At 43.9% G+C, this 25,392-nt stretch overlaps 1 protein-coding gene across 1 annotated transcript in view; it reads right to left on the reverse strand.

Moving 5' to 3' along the window:
- LOC105490750 (family with sequence similarity 124 member A) overlaps window positions 1-15,649 on the reverse strand; it is a 61,325-nt gene extending 45,676 nt beyond the window's left edge. The window contains exons 1-2 of the mRNA XM_011756647.2: window positions 15,468-15,649; window positions 6,653-6,684 (exon numbers count right to left, since the gene is read on the reverse strand). Of these exons, the coding sequence (XP_011754949.2) occupies window positions 6,653-6,684; window positions 15,468-15,535 (100 nt within the window). The 5' untranslated portion in view covers window positions 15,536-15,649. The remainder of the gene's footprint in view (window positions 1-6,652; window positions 6,685-15,467) is intronic.
- Between the last annotated feature and the right edge of the window lie 9,743 nt (window positions 15,650-25,392).

The raw sequence follows: 25,392 nt of genomic DNA on the forward strand, positions 1-25,392 counted from the left end.
TTAGTGTCACCTACCAGCTACATGCCAAATGGCCCCAGCCCTAGGAGGAGGGCCCAGGGACCTGACAAGTATCCCAAAGCCCCTCCACAGAAAACTTCAATGCCTGGGGTTGTGGGAAGAGCCACCAGCAGCAGGGCCCTCTCTCCACAGTTAGGGAAAGCTGGAGTGAGGGAAAAGAAACCTTAAGGGTGCTCTCCCATACACCTACAGAGACAGTAGCTATAAGCATACCGGATGCCCCATTCCTGGAATGCAATAGACACTACTGAGTAAAAGCTTTAATTCTGCCGTCACTTTGAAGGAAAAGCCACAAAAGAAGACAGACTGGATAAGGAAATCAGATTGATCTGTCCAGATGTACAGCATTTCAGTGGTTCCTCACTTGTTTCTACAGCCATGACCACACACTAAGATGGAACATGTTATCACTGACACCATCGACCAACACTCAGCCCCTCATGGAGAACCCGATCCAGGGCTGCAGACTCATTCCAGCTGTGCCACAGCTCACCCTGAATCTCCTTTGAGAACAGTTTTGTGAATAAACTTGACTGTTGTGCCAGGACATGGTCTTAAATGTAATAAAAATGGAAATAGTTCTTATTTGGGGTTCGTTGGCTGAAAGTTGCACACTCAAGTGCTTCCAGCTCTGTGGATGGTAGAGTAGAAATTCAAAACCCTATGATTTTCCCGCATTTGGAAATATGTACACCATCTCCCCAGTGCTTTCAGTTGTTTTATGTCAACTGCTGGGTTTATTACAGTATATCAAACAATCATTAGTATTACTAATAAGCCTTTTGGAAGCTAAGGAAGTAAAAAACTAATGAAAATAGGGGCAGACCTGAACTGAGACACTCAAGATATACAACTAACTCTAAGTGACTACATTCTAATTCAGAGAATACTGGTGACTTTTCTTTATGACACTTTTACTGCAGTAGGGTGTGAAGCTGGGGATGGAAGAGGTGGATGTTTGAGTCTTTTCACAGACCTGTGAACACTGCCAACTTCATGCTAATCACAAAATAAAGCAAGTTCAATAGCTAAAATTGTTCTTTATGAGAATTAAACAGATTTGAGTTTTGCTTAGATCTTATGGAATAAGACTCTGAAAGAATATTTGTTTTGAGAATTATAGGGAAAGTATTTTACACAGAAGAAAAAAAGAAGACTAACATTTACAAATGGATAAAAGTTAAATTGGCTACTAGCATCTCTTCTGACACATTGATCTTCCTTTTCTGGAGATGTGATTAAAAAAAACTGGCTCTAAAATGAGCAAAATCTGTCAATAAGTTATCATCTTCTCTAATGAAAACAGAAAGAAAATAATAAATACTTCATTATCCCAAGTCTGAATTTAGCTCTTGGATATGGAGACACAGATCATACGTATTCACGTATTCCCCATTGGTGAGGAGTTCTACAGTATGTAATCATATCTTTTCCACGTGTTGCTTTCAAAGCTCCTACATTGGCTTATCACAAATATAATTGCTTAATTATATCACAATGAGCTCATCTTTCCCTCCAAAATGCTGAGGGGTTGCAAAAACGTGGCCAAGGCCAAAATCAAAACATTTATTGCATCAGTATCCTGAACTTGTAAGAAAATGTTGAAATGACTGAGAAACTAGAAGGAGAAGGCAGCATTTATGTGGAAAGAGACAGCTGTGAGAAAAGACAGTCTCAGGAAGGGATGAGATGTCTTCCCAGACAGAGCAGCGAAGCAGAACTGACAAGCCCCGGTGGTGATTCTAGACCAGCTACAGTGGCTTGTAATTAACCAAGACACCTGGACTTGCCTATTTGAAAAGCACCTGTGATCCACCTGACCCCTTTTCCCTCAATAAGAGTGTATCCAGGGGCCCCGAGCAGCAGCTGCGCCTAGTTGAGGCTGCTTTGGGGGCAGTTCAGACACGGCAACCCCAGGAAAGCAGCAGGGAGGATGTCAGCAGGGAGAGAGGCTATCTGAGTTACTGGAGGGACAGAGCAAGAAGCTGGAAAAAGAAGGTAGGGCCAAAATGGAAGTGGGCAGGAATCTGAGGCCCCAGTAGGTTGAAAAACAGTTTCAGTGCCTCACAGCCACCCATCATGCGTGCCTTTTTGCACAGCTTGGTACATGTTCCCAGGCTCAGATCAGCAGAGCACACTGTTCGTGGCCTTTTCTCCCTGACTTCCAGAGTCACAGAGAATTCCTCAGGGAATTGTCAAGGGGCTAGGAGAAGCCCTCTATCACTTCACCCAATCTTTCACCATTTGTGCTTTCTGCTGTCTACAAGGCATTCCTGCCATCGCTGGCACTTCCTGAAGGTGCCAGATAAAGAGTTCATGACTATCCTGAGTTTTGAGGAGGAACAGTTTTAGAGGTAAAATTAGGAGGGAAAATAGAGAAGGTTCCTTCAGAACAGCCTCAAATAGGACTAGTTAGTTCTTTGACTATTTCCTATCGGCTTATTCTGGGGCTAGATAGCCTCAAAAAATGTCATAGTTTCCTAAAAATATAATTTTTAAGTTCCTAATATCTTCTAAGAGTAATTCTCTAAGTATGATTATAATCTTAATTTGAATGGAAATATTCAATCACACATGATACAGATTTCATTAGCATTACGTGGCAGAGTTGATTTTTTTTTTCCTGGCATAATTATTGTTTTTCTTTTCTCTCATTTATAAATAATTTCCTCCCTTTTATTTACCCCGCATAAGAATGTAAATTGTACATAGTGGCTTGATGGTCTCACCAGGTTTCTGGAAAAACAGGATTCTGGAAGTAAAAAGTAATCTTCCATAGCAAGTATTATGAGTTTTTGAGATCTCCTGAGTGCCAACAGTGTGTTTAGCCTTTCGGAAAACATTGAAAAAAATAAAATAAAATAAAATAAAAATCCTGCCTTCCTTGTCAGTCTGAAAAAGGTAGATGATACAGTTGCAACTGGAAAATATTCACCCAGACAAAACCAAACCATCCATTAAAGAAGCCCCTCGGTCACGCCCCCCAGATCTGGACAGGGATAGAGGACAAGTCGGCGAAGTGCAGTTCCGTGATCTGTGAGGTAGAGGAAAAGAGGGTGATGCCCAGCAGTCCCCATGCCTGCCCCTACCCTAGACCTGTGCAGTTCTGTGAGGGGAGGGAGGCAAAAAGCAGCTGCTGCCTTTTACCACAGTCTCTCTCCTGTGACCAACTTACAGGCAGCTCACAGTTCAGAGAAGCTCGGGTTGATTCTGGCCGTCCCTTGTTTTAGGATTTACACTACAGGCCACGAGACAGGATGCCCAGGCCTCCAGATTTTTATTCTGGGTCAAAAAGAGAGCAAAGAGAAAAGGTGTAAGTGCCTCAGTACTTCCCTGCTTCTTTCTTTCCTCCTCCTTCCTTCCATCTCTTTGTAGAGGAGTTTCTTGGAAATTCATATTTCAGCCTCCTAGAGCTTCTGGAAGGGCCCTTAAAGGCTTTCCAGCCCAATCATCTTATTTACAGAGGAGGAAACGAAGGCCCAGAGAGGGCGAATGACCCAAGAGCCCGTGGCTAATTCATGGTGGAACTGGGACTAGAACTCAGGACACCTAACCACGCCACCACTCTTAGACCTTACACTTAGTGATAACTTTTCTTTTTCTCCCATGCAGCAGCTGGCATGAGGAAGCAGCCCCCTGCATTTTGAGGAAAAAGACAACAACTAAATAAAACGGTGCTCTCTGGAGGGAGGTCTCATTACAATCTCTAGTAATGAAAACTCAGCTGTGGACAAACAGGCCACAAGGTCGATGCTCCTGCTAGCTCACCCCAAGGAAGCATTTCCGCGCCTGTGAACTCAGGAACAAACGGGTAAAAAAGCATCATGTGAATGTTGAGTAAGAACCACTTGCAGACGCAGAAAAATCCACTTTGTAATAGTGAATGATTAGAATTAACTCTCAATTCCCAACAGGAATCAGGAATCATTCAAAAGCCACAGAGTCGAGAGAGGCTGACAGCTGTGGCAGAGTGACAGTGAGATGCAGGAGCTGCTCCCAGGATGTCACACTGGGACTGGGACGATGCAGCTGTAGGGCAGGGGCAGCCCGGGACCCTTCTGGACACAGAAAGTGCCACCCCAAGTCTCGACTGTGACTGGGAGAGGCCCTGCAACTAAATCATTCAGGATAAATAACAAAGTCACTACCCTTCTCTCCACTCAGACCCCTGTGATTATGTAGTTTGTGGGGAAACATTATTTTAAAAATCTACTTAGAAAATATATTTTTTTCTTATTGTAGCATTGTCAAATTGATACTTTAAAGGATTTAAGACTTTAGGTTTTAAAATTGTTTCCAAATCTTTTCAGAAAGTCAACTATGTTACTCTTCACTGACTGCTCCAGGAGCCTTCCCCTGAAAGTGGGTGGGGCCAGGATTTATGCTCCTGGCTGGGAGGAGGGGCAGGCCAGGCACCCTGCTGGGGCTGAGGCAGGGACAGTCAACCCTCCCCGCTTCCCCCAACCCGCCCCGCCCCGGTATCCACTCTCCCTTTCTTCCTTATTAATGGAACCATAGCATGTGACAATGTAAACAAAGAAAACATAACATTTTTCAGACTCCCTTGTAACTAGGGATAAACATGTGACCAAGATCTGGCCAATAGAGATAAAAATTACTGGGTATAGTCTCTGAAAAAATTCCTTAAAAAGTGGGGATGGTTCAGCTGGCAGGTACCTTCTCCCTTCCCCTTTCCTTTTTCCTGCCCAGAACAAGGATGTGATGGCTGGGGTGGAGGCAGCCATGTTATAACATGACAAGCCTGAGGAAGGAGGCCAAAAGCTGAGAACCGTGTAGCCAGATGACGGAAGGAGCTTCTGCACCAGACCTACACTGCCTCCTTGGACTTTTTTTTTTTTCCTTTTTCTTAAGTATTAGAGGAAAACTAATCCCTACTTGTTTAACCATCATTTCCCACCATTATTTGTAGTCAAATACATTTCCTAACTGAAACACATATACACACTTACTCACGAAGAGGCCCCAACACTGAAGAGTGAGGCAGGAACCACCAAACATTTAAAGTAGAAAAGAAGAGCAATAGCAGGGTATTGATCCCAGCTGAACTAATAGAAATTCCAACTCAGAGACTGCAATTAAAATAATGGAGAGGAAAACATCTCAAACCAAATTACCAGTTTTGATAACTACAGAGGTGTTGTGGTGTGACCCAGAGGACTGATTTGTGAGTAACAATTTGAGCTAAGGCTTAACACAAGTATTTTAGAAAAATCATTCTGAAAACAAATGTAGCCTCTGGGCAAAACTGAGTGGAATGAAAATGGTGGCACAGAGAGAGAGGGTTCAACTGAGCTTTCTCTGGTTTTACAAATGCAGGAGCTTTGGGGAATGAGTGCAAATCTCTGAAGCATTATTCTCATTATTACTAATGGTTCTTAATAACTAAGGGGCAACATTCGGTCTCCAATTGGCTGAACTGACCAGAAATTGCTCATTGCAGTTATAGTAATAATGAAATATAATTTGACACTAAATTACAAATCCAGATATAAAACTATCTGCTCAGTCTGTTATTGCAAAGGAAAACTAAGCCAGAACATCAATAAATAGAATAATCCAATTAAGTGTCTCTCCATTTGGGAACTATTTAGAATTGAGAGTTTAACAGGCTAGTGAGATAGGGCAAAACAATTTAGTATTTACTGATTTAAACAATCAGGGCTTTTATTATAAGACAATTACTTTTGTTAATTTAAAATAAGTATTCAATCAATCTGAATGGCTTTGGTCATTTATGTAGTAATCTTAATCACTCTCAATTCTTTCTAGTTATGAGGCATAATTTCTCACAGCACATTTACCTGGACTTTAATATTAAATATAAGCACCTTTTAAATAACTAGAGTGTCTTTGTAAACATATTCCTGATCATTTTGTGCCGCATATAATAACCACCTATAAGCCAGGAATTACAAATACAGGATGATGGATTAATAAAAATGTCCGTATTCCTTTTAGCCACATTTAAGTAGAAAAGTGATAGCTAAATTCCCTAATTATAACCTACATCGGTTACACACACTGATATATATGTATATCGATGTACATATGTATTGGCATGTATAACTAATGTAGGTTATAATTAGGGAATTTAGCTATCACTTTTCCACTTTAGCTATAACTGTTCCAACTGTTAACACACTTTGCAGGATTTTGCCAGAGATAGATGTTCCCTCCATTGGAGAGGGAAGGGTATTTGCCTGCAGATGCAGACATGCAAGGGAAGAGATTTTGCAAGAGATGAGCTGGAGCAACCGCAGGGATCCAGGAATTGTGCTCTGAGCTTTCTGTTTGCCTGAGGGTAGCAGGTATCTGATAGATGTTTGTTCAATGAAAGTGCTACCTCAGATTCTTCAGAGATGATGTTCCTAGAAGCATCCACAAGTAGCTGATAAAGCCCAGGTTACATCCCCAAGGCTGAATTTCTGTATGATCAGATTCTCCGGGAAAAGCCTCCGCTTCCAGAGTTACAGCATTCTGTACCACATTCTTTGGCAAGGATGCCTTTGGTTATTCATACCTACTATAAAACCATGTACACACATGGCCTCTATGGTACTGACCTCTCCGGGGACTGTTAGACAATGCTGAAGGATGTTTAAACGATACTTACTGCTGGTGGAGGACAGGTGGCTGTAGTCGGACCTGAAACACAAGACCTCAGTGTTAGTAGAATTCTTTATCCAAATGATTTATTCAAGCCAGAATTTTAAAGTCAGTGGTAAGTAGCATTTAACTGGTAAAGAAATGTCACCAATTAAGAACTGTAGTGCCAAGGCTCATTTTATGCAAAACAAAGTTATGTCTGAATTTGAAAGCAAAACTTTAAAGGAACTTTAGAATTTGGGGGGCCCTCATATGAGTTCTGCCAATTCCTCTGATGGGGTTTGGAAGAAGCCATTTAAAGGTTTAGCAAAAATTTTGAATGGTTACTTTTATGGGGAGAAGTCCCAAAGTTTTCAACAGACTCATCACTCGCAGATTCCCTCAAAAGGTTGCTGCAAATGAGCACCCTTCAAATGTTCGCACCACACCATGGGGAAATGTTCTTAGTTGACTTAAGCAGAGGATCCCAGTGCGAGGAGAGAGGGAACCTCAGCTTTGAAGGTTTCCGCATTCAAGGTGGGGCTGACCACCAGGAAACAAAGGCACAATGATATTTCCACTGATTTCAGTTCCATCTGAGAAGAAAGCCTGCTGGATATTAGAGTAACAGGATGTGAACTGTGATAGGGAAAGGGAAAAGGCAGGCTAAGGCTGGAGTGAAATCGCCCTTTCAGTTTCTACGCTGAGGAATCAGCTGCTGGCATTCAGCCTCTGTAACAGTGAGGCTGTAGCCAAGGATCTGCTTAATCTCTAGTAAGTTTCTGCCCTACTTCTGTAGCTGTTAAGACTTTCCTCTCTGGCAACAAGTTTGATATGGAAGCTATTTATTTTTTTCCCCTAGTGTCCCAAAGTCATTCTCAGTAGGAAATTAATCACTTTAGCACGTAGGGATTTATTCTGCCATGGAAGTTATGGGATGTAGTTATGCAAATAAACTGCTTAATTATGTTTAATTTTATAGATATACATTTCTTTTATCTCCTTAGTCTCCTGTTGCCTTTCTTAAATCATCCAATTTTCACTCCACTGAACTTCCTGCCACATTTAAAAAAGTACATGCAAAACTTTTTTTAAAAATCATAAGCAGCATGCCTCTTACTGGTTAAAATAACCTACATCACTCAAAATGCTGCATTGATTTATTGGTTGAGGAACAAAATGGAAGAAAACAACATGTGGTTTTCACTTTTGCAAATGAAATACTTTAGTAGTCATGGAATCAATGAATTTTAAAACTGGAAAGAATAACAACTACCAACATTTTGCATATCCCTTTATATATTGTAAACTGCATTCATATATATATATATAGAGAGATATATATATAAAATTCAATTTTTTATTTTATTGACTAGGAAATTAAAGTGATACTATCTGTACAGAGACCAAGAGGTGAGCAATGATTAGTGACTGAAGTGAGTGTGCAGGGTGGGTGGAAAGGAAGGAGTCCAAAGGCAGAATGGATTGACTGGCTAGCACATGGTGACATAGTGGCTAAGGGAGACAACAGAGAGGGGAGGGTCAAGGATTAGTAACGTTCTGAAGCCCAGGATTTGTAACCCAGTACTGGTGCATTAAATTCTTTCTGGAACCACTCAGGACATAAACTTTTGAACAATACTTGGAAATGTAATTATATATAAACTGAGTGACTGTTCAGCAAACATCCACTGTGGTAGATGCAACAGGAAAGCAACTCGATTACAATAAAATCATCTTGAGATGGACAGACTTTAAAGAAATGTCATGACTATTCAAATACAACACACAATAAGAATGCGTGATATTTCTATTTCTTTTATTCTTTAAAATGTGTATTTTCAGCTAGGATTTTCCAAATTCTCTTGAAGCAGATGGGATTCACATATGCATACATTTTAAAGATCTGCATACAGATGGATATGTATGTAGAATGAAATTTACACTTGAAACATAGTTCAAGAATCTTAAAGTGCAACAGTATTTTAGTGTCTTAGGACAGGTGCTGGCATAACTGATGCCCCTCTATGAGTCCCTCCATATTTCTAGACTAAGGGCACCACCGGGTTGGGCCTGCCAAATGGTCAGCCTTCTGACAATCACACTGATCCTGCTCCAGTTCCCTCCACATACAGCAGCCAATCTTTGCCAAGGATAAATCTGATCATGTCTCTCTCTGGATGAAATTCAAGCTCACTAGTGTAAAACACAAACCCCTCTCTCTGTGATGGATGGCCCGGCTCTGCAGTCCAACTTTCACCCCAGTCCACTGTCACAACAGAAACACACAGAGAGTCACCTACAGCCTCCCACTGCTCTCCAGCCTCTGATCCTCAGTATATGCAATTTGTACACAGTTGCCATAATGACAGAGACACAATTTTGAATTGCTCTTTTCACTTGATACCATCATAACATTTACACATTTCCTGTAATTATCATTTTAAATTGAGTAATATACTATAATTTATTCGACCCTTTTGTTGGCTAAATGATCGTTCCTGGTTGTTCACCTTTACAAAACATACAGTAATGAGGTATTTATGAATATAGCTTTATATTTATTTTCTTTTCCTTAGAAAAATTATCATGGGTGGAAATATAGACTGAGTTGAGGTAAAAATACTTTTATAGCTCTTAAAATATATTCCAAATAACCTCAAAAGCTTATTTACTAGAAATACTGCCAGGAAAGACAAACTACAAAGCTTGAAACAATTTTGCACAAAATAAATAGGTTCAAACCATTTCAGAGAATAACCAGGTATTTGATTAGGGTTCTCTGGACGAGTCTGTACTCCCCCAGTGTTTTTTAGGCACGAAGGAACAGCAGTAGGGTACCTGCCTTGAGATTTCTGTTTATTGGTCTCACATCAGAAGAATTTAGTTAGCTGGCTATGCACAAGACATTCAACCCTGCCAGAATGAAGCATGAAAGGTGAATTTAGAATGAAAAATTTATACACGATATAGAGCAGACTAATACAAGAATTATGTACATTCACACACCTGACAAATATAGACACATTTCCAAATGTTATTTAGTATTTGTGCCAATAATGAACAGAAAGTTAGATGCAGTCCCTTGACTATATTAATTACATTATTACATGTAGGGATTATATAGAGGTTCTGTACTTAAAACAATTTACCCTATCAGACAGCAGCCTAGCTACCAAATGATATACATATAGAATACCTTCCTAAATTATTTTCCAGGAAAATCATGGCATCAGAATTGATCTTGGCATTCCTGTAAAATTGATCTTGATGTTTCTGTAAAACATCAGTTCAATGCATCATGGACCTCATCTGTTAACCCTCGTTGCACTGAATTAAATTTAGTGTTAACTAGCTCTACCTTAAATACAAAGATAACAAAGTACTAACAAATGATCTGGTCTTCTATACAGCATTTCCTCTTTCATCTTTTTAAAAGACCTGTCCCATTTAAAAATTCACCCCACCTATTCTTTTCCACCCACCTATTTAAAGTCTAGACCCCTGATTTTTTGTTACGTCTTAAGTCACAGCGAAGTATCAGTTGGAGGTCCTCCAAAGAAACAGGGCATGGTATGGCCCTACATGTTCAGAAGCTCAGCAACAGCTGAGATGGAAGTGGAAGTTCATTAATGCCAGACCAAACTATTGAATGAAAATAATCCATCACATGCAAAAGAGTGGCTTACATGCCAAATCTTGAAGGCATCACTAATGAAACAGTCATTATAAAGCATTGGCTTTTATTTGGGTTTATAAGGAACTGGCTGTCCTTCTATTTAAGGGATTCTGTTTCTTAAGATAGTTTACCACCATCAGCAGTCGACTTGCCAATTTTTGCTATAACGAAAAGTACATAAGAGCACAAGGCTTCTTTCAAGTGGATTTGGAAAATGGGAGTTTCAAAATGACATCAATTGCTACAGAAGAATACTAGTTTGCTTTTAGTCTTGGCTTGTATTAAGTAGGTGAGACAGCAACAGCAGCATTTCAAGCAAAAGAAAATGTCTGAGCAGAAAACAAGAATTAATTACAGAGCAAACAGCTCCTGGAGAGGCAACTTCACTAGGTGGGAAGCACACTGGAGATCCAGACTTCAATTCATGCCTCTAACGAGCCATGTGCCCTCTGAGTCTCCATTTCCTCATCTGTAAAATATAATTATTAGAATACCGAGGCATGCCCTGTAGTCTCTCAGATGTTCTGAATGATCAAATTACTTAAGGTATTTAAAAGCAACAGAGGATCTATTGTGATGAGTTTGAAAAACATATGGACTTGAGTTCACCATTTTTATTATATAAAACTCTATAACAATAATAATACAGTATGATGAGAAATAATCATGTCCTAAGGGTTCTAGACACTGAACAGGCACTAGGATTCTAGGCACTGAACAGGCACTGTTCTAGGGGCTTTAAATATATACGCTCATTTAATCCTCACACCAACCCTAGGAGGTAGGTACTACTGTCATCATCCCCATTGTACAGAAGAGGAAACTGAGAGCAGAGAGAGGTTAAGTCACTGGATCAAGGTTTCACAGTCCCTAAGTAGAAGAGCCAGAATTTGAAAGAGCAGGCTGGCTCTTGGGACTAACTTTCAAAGTGGCCAACACAGCCACCGGTAGTGGGATGCATGAAGTTTCTCAGAACTGTTTCTTCCATCATGCCGCTGAAACGATGGATAATCAGCTTAAGCAATACCCTGACAGCTCTTGTTTCTGTGTTTTGTTCCCACCCCCTTACCCCAAATTTTGATGATCCTAACTATCCACTATCTCTCTCTGCCTGACCCTAGGTAGTTGAGCATTGCTGCGAGAAAATAAATAACTAGGGGAACCTGTACCTCTATAAACACGTAATTGCAAATTTCAACTGGGCACCCGCTCAACATTGCCCCAAACAACTATTCAAATCTCCTTTCTCCTCAGATGGTGGAGGGCTGTATTTACACCAAAGAGAAACCCCATCTTGCCTGCCCTTTTAACTGCAGGAGGGGATGTCCTGCCTCCTACCTAAAGCCATCCATTCCCGTGAGGTCTGAAGTCCATCTGCCTCCACTTTTTCAGAATGCTGACACTACAGGACCAGAAGCAGTGGCTCACATCTATAATCTTAGTGCTTTGGGAGGCCAAGGTGGAAGGATTGCTTGAGGCCAGGAGTTTAAGACAGTTTCTGAGCAACATAGCAGGACCTTGTGTTTATAAAAATTAAAAAAAAAAAATTAGCTGGGCATGGTGTCAGTGGTGCAGGCCTGTAATCCCAGCTACTCAGGAGGCAGAGGCGGGAGGATCACTTGAGCCTTGGAGTTTGAGGTTGCAGTGAGCCATGATTCCACCAATGCACGCCAGCCTGGTGACAGAGAGACCCTGTGTGTTTAAAAAAAAAAAAAAAAAAAAAAGCAAGCAAGCCAACATTACAGATGATCATCTTTTCTCCTCCTCCTTTCCCTTTCTATAGAATCCTTTCTATCACACTGATTGCTCAATTAGCGCCTATGTTTAGGAAATCTTTCTTCACCCCAGTCTCCCTTTTAGATACTGCCTCTTTTTGCTTCTCCTTTTTCCAGACAAAGGAATTCACCTGCCTCCTCTTCTTCACCTTCTACTGCCTTCTAGAGCCACTCTAATCTGGCTCCTATCTCCACCACCCCACTGTGAAATACCACTCTTCCTTCACTTCATCATCTCCATTTAAAAAAGACATTTAGCTTTCCTCATCTTCATCAGTTTCTCAGTAGCAGAGTTGATCTCTCCTTCCTTTCTCAACAACTCAAACCTCCCTTGGCTTCAATGATTCATATTCTTCCTTCTTTGACCTCATGTCTACTCTTTCTCAGGCTCCTTTATCAGCTCATTCTCATTGACTGGGCATTTAAATGTAGTTTCTCAAGGCTGGTCTTAAAGAGCAGCTGCTGCAGAGTTGTTGAAGGATTCGAGGAGTCCATGAAATACATAAAGGCTTAGAACTGCAGGTAGCACATACTAAATGCTAAGAAAGTGCTTGCTGTTACCTTCAGTTGATTTCGTCTCTCCCAGGGCTTCCATTGCCATTTTTAGGTAAATAGTTCCCAACTGCAACGTCATCATGCGGACCTCCCTACTGAGTTCCAGACACATATACCCAACTGCTGATTCATCATCTTTACTTGGATGTCTCGCAACACTTCAGACACAGTGTGTTGAAAATGAAATGTCTCAGACCTTGCCCAAACTTGGTTTGGAAGAGATCACCAGCTACTTTGAGAATCTGATTAAAAAAATAAGTTTCTTCTCATACAAATTCATGAAGCACATCATTTGCATACAACGTGAAGCAATTCATGGACCCCAAATTAAGGATCACTGCCTTAGCTGATGTGTCACTTGAGCTGAGTCCTGAAAGAAGAGTAGAGTTTCACCTGGCAGACAGGCATGTCAGGTGGGAAGGGCAGAGCTGGCAAAGAGGGCAGCCTGACAAAGGCGAGGAAACAGAAAAACCTGTCAGATGTGGCTAGATACAAGGTGCACAGAAGGACCTGCTGAGAAACAAGGCCAGGGAGGGAAGAAGGGACTCCATAACAGGAGCCAGGGCATATAAACCACGTTAAATTCCTTGCATTTGTAGATAACAGAGCCATAAAAGTTTGAAAAGGAGAGACATGATCAGATTTGCATTTTAAAAATACTAATGATAGCAAACACTTATTGTTTTCTATGTGCTTTCTACACAATCTCTGTGAAAACTGGATAGGGTCAGGGGTGGGGGCAAGCTCCAGAAAAGTAGGGAAACGATGAACAGCTTTTTGATAACTGAAATTCAAGGGCTCTATGAATATACGGAAAACACAAAACTAATGAGCATACATTGAAACGCATGCTATTTTACCTTTAGTTTAAGGATGCTAGTGATACAGTAAGAATTTCTGTTTTTTTTGAGATGGAGTTTCGTTCTTGTTGCCCAAGCTGGAGTGCAATGGTGTGATCTCGGCTCATGGCAACCTCTGCCTCCTGGGTTCAAGCGATTCTCCTGCCTCAGCCTCCCGAATAGCTGGAATTACAGGCATGTGCCACCACGCCCGACTAATTCTGTATTTTTTTTTAGTAGAGACGAGAGTTCTCCATGTTGGCCAGGCTGGTCTCGAACTCCCAACCTCAGGTGATCTGCCCACCTCAGCCTTCCAATGTGCTGGCATTACAGGCGTGAGCCATGGCGCCCGGCCAAGAATTCTTTAAACAATTCTGTCCTGTTACAACTACACATTTTAGTGACAGAGGCTGAGAACAGAAGCTCTGGTGTCAGCAGGAGTGGCGAGCCCCTCCCAGGAGGCCTGGCAGCTGTCATGCTGATGTCCAGATCCTGGGGCGATATCACCCCCTGGGTCAGGACTTCCTCTCCCTTCTCTAAGACAGAGCCCTTGAAAACAACATCAGTTTTAGGTGAGCTCTGCAAATTGAAAATGAATAGACTAGTGAACGCTTTATTTAACGCAGCTACAAATAAGCTGGTTAATTTTGCTTTGTTTCTTCTATTCATAGTCCAGCTAACTAGTGGCAGAAAAAAAAAGCCAATAATCTTCAATTAAAGTTGATACATGCCACTTATACAAAGAGTGGGAAGAAGAAAGGGAGTTTAGCATTTAGCATCAGGTTACTCCACCAGATTATAATTGGGTGCAGTAGAGAGCTATGAATGAGTTTAGATAACAGAGAAAGCCCATTGCTGGGTGAATGCCCTAGGGAGTAAAGTCCCACATTTGGGCTAGGAGTGGTGGGGCAGGAGGGGCTGTGTCGGGAGCTTTGCCGGGGTTGGGTTAGAACTCTGGGTCGATTGTGGGCCTAGATTCTCTACCTGCCCTCACAGGGTTGCCAAATCCTGAGATTAGTCTAAAACCTCTCCGACCTTTCAGGAATGAGGCTTTCTGCAGTCTGGGCAGCTCCCGCCCTCCCCCAGGATTACTCCAGATAGGAAAAGACATCCTTTCCTCCTGGGTCAGTACCCGTGGCCTGGATGTGGTGCTGACTCTGCACAGGAAAGTCTTTTAGATATAGGGGCTGCCTGGAAGCCTTTATAATGACATTCATCTCCTAAAAGGCATTTTGTCTTTTGTTCCGCTCAGGAAAACAGTGTTTGGAGACTAACTAATTAGTCTCCAAAGGTTTGAGCTCATTGTTTGAGTCCGCTGAAGCGAAGAGAATATTTAAAAAAAAAGAAAAGAAAAGAAAAAAAAGGCAGGGCTAGATCCTAATCTTAACACCATCTCCATCCCGCCGGTACAACAGGCCAACGGTTCCGGCTGGGACAGGTGCACCTAGAGGTGACGAAGTTCGGCGGGACTGGAGGAGTCGAGGAAGGGGACTCGGCAGCACAGATTAAAGTCCCACGATGAAGCCATATAACGAGAAATGCCATCCTCCTAGCCGACTTCGGAAAGACTTTAGGTGCGGGTGTCCCACCCTGCTTTTCCTCCTCTCCCCATCTCCAGGGCCGGACTCCAGGGTGCTCCGCAGCTACAGGAGGAAAGTCCCCGAGGAAGGAGGAAACAAGTGCAAGAGCATCTCCTGTCTCTAGCGATGCTGACAAGGGCTCTTTGCATCCGCCTGGCGCTCTGCATCGCCTCACCGGATGGGTGGGCTTGCACTGAACCTTGAGCCCTTCCACTTTCCTTCCCCCGGGTGGGGCCCGCCCTGCCGAGGGCAGCCACGGATCGCTCGGCCCGCCTGGGAGGCAGCGGAGGATCGGGCAGGAGAAGCCCCGCGCCCCTGTCCCATTGCGGGGATCAGGAGGGTCCCCAGCCAGGGAGAAGCCGCCGCGCAACTCGGAGAGCGCCCCCCGCCCGCGGTCCGGCCCGGCGCGGCTCACCCTCCGGTCTCGGCGCCCGAGTCCACGCAGTCGTCCTCCTCGCCGCCGCCGCTCGCCTTCGGGTCCATGATGCGCGTCCCGGCCGCGCTCGGCTCGCGGGCGCCGTCGTGACCCGGGACGCGCTCCTTCCCGGCCGCTCCCTCCAGTCCGAGCCGGCCGGGCTCCCCGCGAGCGTCTGGCCGCCCTGGAGCCGGCAAACAACTCGAGCGCCAGCCGCGAACCCCGCGCCGCGCCCTCTCCCGGCCGCGCCCGGCGGGGCACCCGCGGCCGCGCCCGCCCCGCCCCTCGCCGTCCGGCGGGACCCGCGTGTGCGCGCGGCGGTGCGCGGGGAGTGCGCGCGAGCGAGTGCGTGAGCGCGTGGGGGGCGTGTGCGCGTGAGTGGCCGAGGCGTGTGAGGTCCCGTGCGTCTGTGGATGCGGTGTGATGTGGGTGCGGTGTGCACTCCTGGTTGCACGCGACTGTGGCTGTGCTGAGCGCGTGTGCCCATCTGTGGTGCGTGACCGCGTATGTGTTGTGGGGGCGGGGTGAGTGTGCACAGAAGAGCCGCCCCTCTCTCCCAGGCCCACAGTCCGGGAATCCCGAGCCCCAGGGCTTGCCACGAGGTTCCCCAGCTCCTGATCCGGGAGGAGCACTGAGAAAACCAACCTCAGCGCATCGTGAAAGCTGAGAAGGATTTGTTTCCCTTTTGGGAACAATGCGAATACCTGGGTGTTTTCTTATAGTTTCTGAAGAATTGCTGACGCCAAATTCATTATCACCTTTCTCAGTACACATCTGAGTGGCATCCCACCCCCCAACTTGCCAGTTTACAATAGGTGTCATGCATTCTTTTGCTACTTAAAAAAAAAAAAAGCCTTTAAAAATAATTTAGAGCATTGAATGAACCTGCAATTCACGGATTGTTGCAGCAAGGGGATAACCTCAGGGTGAGTTAATGATCACTATTGGAGGGGCTCACCTCCTATTAGGAGGGTGAAGAGGGAGGCAAGTTGGCAGGGCGGTCGGAAGGAGAATCTGAACAACCTGAATTTAGTTCTGACAGTCCTATCCAAACCATTGGGAGGAATTGTCCTTACTGAGCCTAAAATTCCTTGCACCCCGAGCAGCAACGGACATATTGGTGCTCGTTAGCTGAAAGAAAGGAGCGTGCCAGTTCTTCAGGGGAGATTCGCCTGCCTGTGCACTGATCTCTAAAAGAAAATTCTCAAGTAGGGTGAGAAACATTGTGAGTGATGCATTGCACAATGTCATTAATGATCATTTTTAATGTACTGATTCATTCAATAACTAAATGCCAAACAGGAGGGTGAACTCTGCATATACAAATGAGAGAAAATAGCAACAGGTATGATCCTTGCCTTCACTGCACTTACAATCCAGAGGGGAGACAGTTAAACAAATTCTGTGTGTATGTGTGTGTGTATATATATTATTATTATATATGTGTAACAAAATGGAGATAAACCACTATGAAGGAAAAGAATAGTGTGCCCAAGAAAGAGAGAACATAATTCAAATTGTGAGAGAGCAGGGAAAGCTCTCTCAGGGAGGGATACCTGAGCCCTCTTCTGCCTCAGGGCGTTTGTACTTTCTGTTCCTTCTTTTTGAGATATTTTCTCCCAGATTTTCTGCAAGACTCCCCCCACATTTCCTTCTGTTCTGGGTTCACATGGCCCCTCATAACGGAGGCCTCACTGACTAATCCTACATCACAGTATCCCCTTACCCAACTCTATTTCTTAGCACTGTACTAGGAGCTGGCAGATGATAGATTTATTTACTGGCCACCTGCTCTTTCCTCCCTACCCATACCCCTAAGGTCAGCTCCATGAGAGCAGGGACACAGTGTTTTTTGTTCTTGGTGTGTCCCCAGCACCTGGAACAGCCCCTGGAGCAATGCGTGTGTGTCGAGTGAATGACAGGGAAGCAGCCCAGTGCAGGTTGTGAGGTGAGGAGGTGCTCCAGGAAGAGAGACCTCCAAGTGTGAGGCAGGTTGTGGCACTGAGCGTTTAGTTAGAGGGGAAGTGATGGCAAGTTGGGTGACTGGAGCTATGTGAAATTGCAAAGACGGTAGGTAGCAAGACATTTGACCTAAGTGTGACACCTCCGGGAAGTCACCAGTAGATCATTCCGTGTATTTGGAAAATAGAAAAAGACTGTCAATGAATCCAAACTAAAAGGAGTGATACAAGTGGCCAAGTAGGTAAGTATAATGAACATTCTGCCATTTTTTTTCTTGCAGCCACGAGGGAACCTACCTTTGTTTACTCTGTGTGGGAACAATTCAAACTGTACCTCATTTGATCCTCAGGGAAGTGCTGTGAAATAGGCTTACTTTTCTATTTTACTGTCAAGGAAACTAAACCCTACTGAGTTCCAGTGCCTTGTCCCAGGACACCCTATCAGTGAGCAGGGAAGCCAGGTAGTCCACTTAAGGTGGCTGGAGCCCGTGCCACTTACCTAGAAGGCTGATGAGTGGGCCAGTTGTATCTTCAGGAAGATGGTACTAAGAAAAAGGCCAGGGAAGAAAGGGTGAAATCAGCATGACTTTTAGAAGATGGGCTTTGGAAAATGAGATGCTATTTAAATGATTTCTGCCTTAAATATCCAGAGAAAGGGCACGCCAGACCAAAACCTCGAGCCACATCTCAAAATGATGCATTGATTCAGGTTCCCCTTGCCCACAGGGGATACAGTGTTATCATTCATCATTGGCATAGCAGTCTAATGGCAACTCAGTGATGCATTTATTATATGGAAGAGAAGCTTGAACAGTATCACTGTATTCCAGTGATGCATGGCTTTCTGCTTCAGTTCCCAGGTTTTAATAGCCTCACTTCATTTTTTGCTTGTTTGTTTTGAGACAGGGTCTTGCTCTGTTGACCAGGCTAGAGTGCAGTGGCACAATCACAGCTCACTATAGCCTCAACCTCCCTGATTCAAGTGATCCTCCCAGCCTCCTGAATAGCTGGGACTACAGGCATACCACCATGCCCAGCTGATTTTTAATTTTTTTGTAGAGAAAAATATGTTGCCCAGGCTGGTCTCAAACTCCTGGCCTCAAGTGATCCTCCTGCCTCGGCCTCTCAAAGTGCTGGAATTATAGGCATGAGCCATTGCACCTGGCCCATTTTTTTTGCAGGGGGGAGGGTGGGTATAAGAGTTGTTGGCAGGTAACCAGCACAAGAACCTTGAAGTGAACACTGCAGGGTATGTAACCCCTAAAATTACATGGTTCCCACACTCCACAGTCCAGCTTTTTAATGTCAGTCTCTCTAATTGTGAGGGTACAATGCTCTCGTTCTTCACCCCTTTAAGATGGGTTCAGAAAAGTGTCACTGGTCTGCTTAGGGTATCTTGAATGCTGCCCTAAAGATATTCCTGTCAGAGCCTGAGAACAGCTTGGGGGAATACTGAGGTATCGCAGGAAGTGTAACAGGCCAGGAAACATGAAACCTGACTTCTGGATCGGAATCCTTCATGTACTAGTGGTTTAAACTCTCGATAGAGAAAAAGGGTAGCCCATCAACTGTTTCTAAAGTTTCTACTACATGTCAGGCATTGTGATAAGGATTTACATACATGATTTATTTAATTCTCACAAAAACCTTGTGAGGTTTCCTTTGTCCTTAAAATGGGGTTGTTGATATAAATCTCACAGGAGATTCAAAGCCCCTTAGAAACTATGAAGTATATGAATAAAATATATTGCTGATGTTTTAATCACTTTTTCTCAGAGAGGTCTGAACATCAATCTTATGTTGTATTTCACCTATAAAGCATGTTTTAGTCTCTGTTTATATTATTGCATGTGTTGGTGTGTTAGAAAACAAGGCAGTTCATTCATTTATTTATTGAACACTCAGTGTGTACTAGGCAGTGGCTGGTGCTGAGAATACGTTGAGGAATAGGCCAGAGCTATTTTCTGGCCTAATGGAGCTTTTTGGGTCAAGAGAGGGCAGTTTATCATGTTCCATGGCCAATGGGCATGGCTGGCCTTCCCACCAGGCACCTGAGAGGTATGTAGTGCCATCAGCCATTAGAATAGGACTGGAATGCCAAAGCCCTGTCTTGGAGGAAAAAACTTAAGCTAATCGGATGGTAAATAGAGTCCATCAACTATGCTGATGAAAGAGCTGGATTTGTGATTAAGAAGGCCAAGAGTAATTGGGAGGGGGCCAAAAAAAGAGGAGCTAAGTAGCTTTAAGATAAGAACTTTAAAGCAAGAGACTGAAAACAGATAAAAAAAAAAAAATCTCCAGAACATAGGATTTGCCCAGATGTGGGTTTCGATTCAGAGGGAAGCTAGGCCACTTTCATTGCATCTGCACCATTTGCTATTAGGCGAGCTTGATCTAGTCCCTTAAGTAAAATATTTGTTTGGGTTATACAGTAGCAAACAGAACCAGAAAATACATTGGTCTGGAAACTTTTGCTCATTCACTTTAATTAATTAATTTTCGAAAACACATTTCCCAGAAACAAAAATTACAGGTTAAGGAATGACATTAAAATTAAAAAAAAGAAATCTCTTTCTTCCAAGTCTCCAGAAGAGTCTGTCTAATGTGAAAAATAAATATTATGATCATGAGAAGAAAATTTATAAACTATTGACAAATCTACTTAGACAAAGGAAGCCACTAGCCCTACATGCAAGCATAAGGGGACCAGATGGCAAAGGGATAAATGAAACGAAAGATAAACTGTGGTGTTGGGAAATAATCTCATTAAAATATAAATGACTCCGCTTTGATAAGGGAGAGCACAGATAGTGGTCCTGCCTTGGAGGCTTCCCAAGAATTCTCAGCCTGCAGTTTATACCCGGACAGGATCTGGAGTCCAAGCCAGACATCAGACCACCCACCCACTGTGACTCCCAACAACTGGTGGGTGGGTGGGCGTAAAATGAGATGGGAATGTGAAAGGCTGGCTTCTGGAAACGTGCTGTGGAAATTTAAGAATCAAAGGGAACCCTAGACTCAGGGCATTGCCCTCCAGTTCCCCGTAAGGATAGACACGCCTCCTGGAAACTGTGGCTAAGTCACTCATTTATGGTCCTACTAATAACCTAGGCTTGGAAAACTTTGGCCTTCCATCTGCTTTCATCCTGACACTTTTCTTCAGGGACTCAGTCCTCCCCAGCTCCAAGGACCTGTTGGTCGGCTTGGGTTGCCATTACAAAGTACCACAGACAGCGTGGCTTCAACAATAGAAGTTGATTTCCTCACAGTTCTGGAGGCTGGAAGTGAAAGATCATGGTGTCAGTGGGATGGGTTTCTTTGGAGGCCTCTCCTTGGCTGGCAGATGGCCACCTTCTCACTGTATCTTTCTTCTATCTGTGTGCATCCTTGGGTCTCTTTGTGTGTCCAAATTTCCTCTTCTTGTAAAGAAAACAATCAGATTAGATGAAGGCCAACTCTAATGGCCTCTTTGTAACTGAAGCTCTTTCTTTCTTTCCTTCTTTCCTTTCTTCTTTCCTTCCTTCTTTCCTTCCTTTTCTCTCTCTCTCTTTCTTTCTTTCTTTCTTTCTTTCTTTCTTTCTTTCTTTCTTTCTTTCTTTCTTTCTTTCTTTCTTTCTCTCTCTCTCTCTTTCTTTCTTTCTTTCTCTCTCTCTCTCTCTCTTTCTTTCCTTATTTCCTTCTTTCCTTCTTTCTTTCTTCTCGGAGTCTCACTCTGTCATGAGGGTGGAGCGCAGTGGCACAATCTCGGCTCGCTGCAACCTCCACCTTCCAGATTCAAGTAATTCTCCTATGTCAGCCTCCCGAGTAGCCGGGACTACAGGTGCACACCACCACACCCAGATAATTTTTGTGTTTTTAGTAGAGACGGGGTTTCACCATGTTGGCCAGGATGGTCATGATCTCTTGACTTTGTGATCTGCCCATCTTGGTCTCCCAAAGTGCTGGGATTACAGGCATGAGCCACCACGCCCAACCCTGAATCACTTCTTTAAAGATCCTGTCTCCAAATACAGTCGCCTTCTGAGGTACTGGGGATTAGGATATTACCACATGAATTTTGGGGGACACAATTCGACTCATAACACTGCCTTTGAAGCCGTATCATGTGGGAGGCAGGATCTTATCATGGGTAAGACTGAGTTTCTCTCCAGCCGCAGTGCACAAGCCCAAGTCTTCCCTCTCCCTCTATCACCTGCTAGGCTTGTGAACTGGTGCGAGTTACTTAACCTTGCCGGGACTCAGTTGTTTGTATCACAGGCTACTAAGGTCTTTATGAGGACTGAGATGTTGTCACACAGAGAGTGCTGAGATAATGCCTGGTACATAGGAAGTATTTGGTATTATCATTTTACTCTGCGGTCAGCTTCCATATCTAAATCTTTCTTCATGACCTCTTTCTGGTTCTGCTTCTGACTGTCCCAGTGCTGTTGTCCCTGTCCACAGGAATGTCATGCATTCGTGCACTCACTCTTCCAAATTATACTAACCCGACGATACTGTTGGATCTGGTCCAAATAAGATAGAGATCCTGCCCTTAGACCCTGACAATCATTAGTGGGAGATCCAAGCAAGTAAATCTCAAATCTCAATACAATGTAATTAATGCTATGACAGTGGCATATGCAATTCAGTTCAGAAAGCTGTGCAATGGTGAAATGCCATCTCTACTTAAAAAAAAAAAATTAGGCGGGGCATGATGGCATGCCTGTAATCCCAGCACTTTGGGAGGCCGAGACGGGCGGATCACGAGGTCAGGAGATCAAGATCATCCTGGCTAACACGGTGAAACCTCGTCTCTACTAAAAATACAAAAAATTAGCCGGCCTGGTGGCAGGTGCCTGTAGTCCCAGCTACTCGGAAGGCTGAGGCAGGAGAATGGGCATGAACCCGGGAGGCGGAGCTTGCAGTGAGCCGAGATCATGCCACTGCACTCCAGCCTGGGCGACAGAGCGAGACTCCGTCTCAGAAAAAAAAAAAAAAAAATTAGCTGGATGTGGTGGCAGTCGCCTGTAATTCCAGCTACTTGGGGGGCTGAGGCAAGAGAATTGTTTGAACCTGGAGGCGGAGGTTTCAGTGAGCTGAGATTGCACCACTGCACTCCAGCCTGGGCGACAAAGGGAGACCCTGTCTCAAAAAAAAAAAAAAAAAAAAAAAAAAGGAAAGAAAGCTGTGCAAGATGTTGTTAGAGCCCATGGAAGGGAGAAAATGACACATCCTCAGGAGAATGGGAAGGGAGGGGGTCAGGGAAAAGAGGAAAAGGGGAGGAAGTGATAAGCACAGGTTTCAGAGAATAGATCATGTAAGTTGAGTTTTAAAGAGTAGAATTCAGCAGAGACGAAGAGGGGAAGGGCAGAAACCATTCCTCCAGCCCCACTCCTCGTGGCTGCTGGTGTTGTTATTACAGACATCCTGGCATCTCCCCCTGGCCCAGTGAGGACCTTGGCATTTGGCTCAGAATCATCCTGTCTACCTAAATTTTTATCTTTGTTTTGTACCAGCTCTAACCTTGCAATTTGAAACTGCAAGATACAAATTTATGACCACTTGTTCTAGTCCTTCCTACCCTCATTTCTGTCTTCCTACCTATTCCTTAGCCTCATAAAAACTCCTAATTAGGTATCTCAATTGAGCTACCCTAAAGGTCTTTGGACATACCTACTGCTTTGAGTTGTTGGCCTACAGCACAGCTTTAAGAACTTTCATTGTGACTGGGCACAGTGGCTCACACCTATAATCCCAGCACCACGGTAAACTGAGGAGGGAGGATCACTTGATCCCAGGAGTTCAAAACCAGCCTGGGCAGCATTTCAAGACCCTGTCTCTACAAAAAATTTTTTAAAAATTGGCTGGGCATAGTGGTACATGCCTGTAGTCTCAGCTACTCAGGAGGCTGAGGTGGGAGGATTGCTTGAGCCCAGGAGTTGGAGACTGCAGTGAGCTAGAATCACACCATTGCATTCCAGCCTGGGCAGCAGAATATAAACCTGTCTCAAAAAAAAAAAAAAAAAAAAAAAAAAGAAAAAAAAAAGAAAAGAAAAGAAAAGAAAAAGCACTTTCATTGCTACCATCTCACAGAATACCAAATACAGACATACACCTTGGTTCATCTTTCAGCCCCATTTCTCTCTACCTTCCTTGTGATGGACCCTGTCCTCCTGGCTCATCGATTACTCTGTTTCAGGGACCACATTAGGCACTGGGGACACAGATAAAAAGGGCACAATCCTTGCCCCTAGCAGCTGCCAGCTATATTCCAGGGGTGAAAAGTAGCTAGACAGTTTGAAAACAATGTGATAATTTTTCTCAAATTCCAAGTTAGGCTGAGGGAATCCTCTTTACCCCCCATAATAGGTCCCTGGACCTTTTATCATAACTTTTATCACAACATCCGTTGGTGCACTCGGCTCATTTGCTTGCTTTTTGGTAGTACCGGGCCTGTGGGTCCAGAGCCCTTTTTCTGAGTTGTAGCTTCATAAGTATCATGGGCCACTGAATGAAGAAAGAGGTTGCCGCACTGGATGGGCTTGAACAAAGTCTCAGGCACAGACAACCACTCTGGGGGTCGACCAGTAGGCAGCTGCCTGACTAGCTTGGCTGTCCTCAGGGTGGCAACAAGAAACACAACTGACAGTTTCTTTGGGGTTCCCTGGTGCTGGCAATGATGCTGCTTGCTTCTGCAGTTAGTTGTGTGGTTGTTTTTAATACAGTCTGAGAACCTGACCTGGTCATCCCTTTCACAATGACTACTTTACAAATAGTCAATCCACCTAGATCCTCTCCACCCCTCTCAGAAATGTTACCCTATTCCTTGCTCCTTCTCTCTGTAGCATCTTCAGCCTTCTATGCGGTCTCTCCCGTTAGCATTACATACACTTAACTTTTTCATGTTATAAAAGAAAAAAATATTAACTCCGCATCCCCTTTCAGCAGGTGCTACTCCTTCACACAGCAGATTGTCTGAAACCATTGTCCATATTTGTTATCTCCATTTCCCTTCCATTACAGGTAGGTTGCAGTGTTCTTAGACACGTCGATCCCTTCTTCCTTCTTGAAATGGTCTCTTCTCCTGTTTCCTAAGGTACAAGGGCCCCTGGTTTTCATCCTGCCCCTCTGGTCCTGTCTGGTTTGCCTCCTATGCCACCTCGTCTACTCAGTCTTTATGGACTGTAGTCCCCAAAGCTTGTTCTTCAGCTCTCTGCTTTTATTAGCACTTTCTCCCTGGGCCCATAATTTCATCTGATGTGCATATGACTCCAAATGTGAATCTTTAGCTCCAGCATCTCCTCTGTGCCTCAGCCTTGTTGATCCCACTATGTCCTTGACATCTTTCCTTGCATGTCTTGAGGGTGCTTCCAATTATGGTTATGTAAAACTAAACTCATAATTACCACCCATAGTCCCTCACCCACACAGTCGCCCCTGCCATGATTCCCTGTTCCTTATCTCAGTGTGTGGTACCATCATCTCTCTACTATACAAGCCTTTATCTAGCTGTCATCCTTGAAAATTCCCTCTGCCTTAACTACTTATCAGTTCACTGCTGAGTCTAGTCATTTCTGCTTGCTAGAAGTGCCCTGAAATTTCTTCCTTGTCTTCAATTCCATTGCTACCATCTTAATTCCATTCTTCCTTTCTCTCTAGCCTAGCTTATCACATTAGTCTTTCAAATGGCTTCCCACGTCCATTCCTGCTCCCTTATATCCTATTGCCATATATCCCACATCCACTCCTGCCCCCTTATATCCAATTGCCATATATCCCACATCCACTCCTGCCCCCTTATATCCATCCAATTGCCATATATCCCACATCCACTCCTGCCCCCTTATATCCAGTTGCCATACTGCAGCCAGAGTGTTCTTCCTGGAGGACAAATCTGGCCATATTGTCCCGTCCATAACTGAAAGACTGCAATAGCTTCCTGTTGCACTTAGGATGGAGACAAGCCTTCCATGTGTCATCAT

Source organism: Macaca nemestrina, chromosome 16 (assembly GCF_043159975.1).
Source record: "Macaca nemestrina isolate mMacNem1 chromosome 16, mMacNem.hap1, whole genome shotgun sequence".
Lineage (NCBI taxonomy): Eukaryota > Metazoa > Chordata > Mammalia > Primates > Cercopithecidae > Macaca > Macaca nemestrina.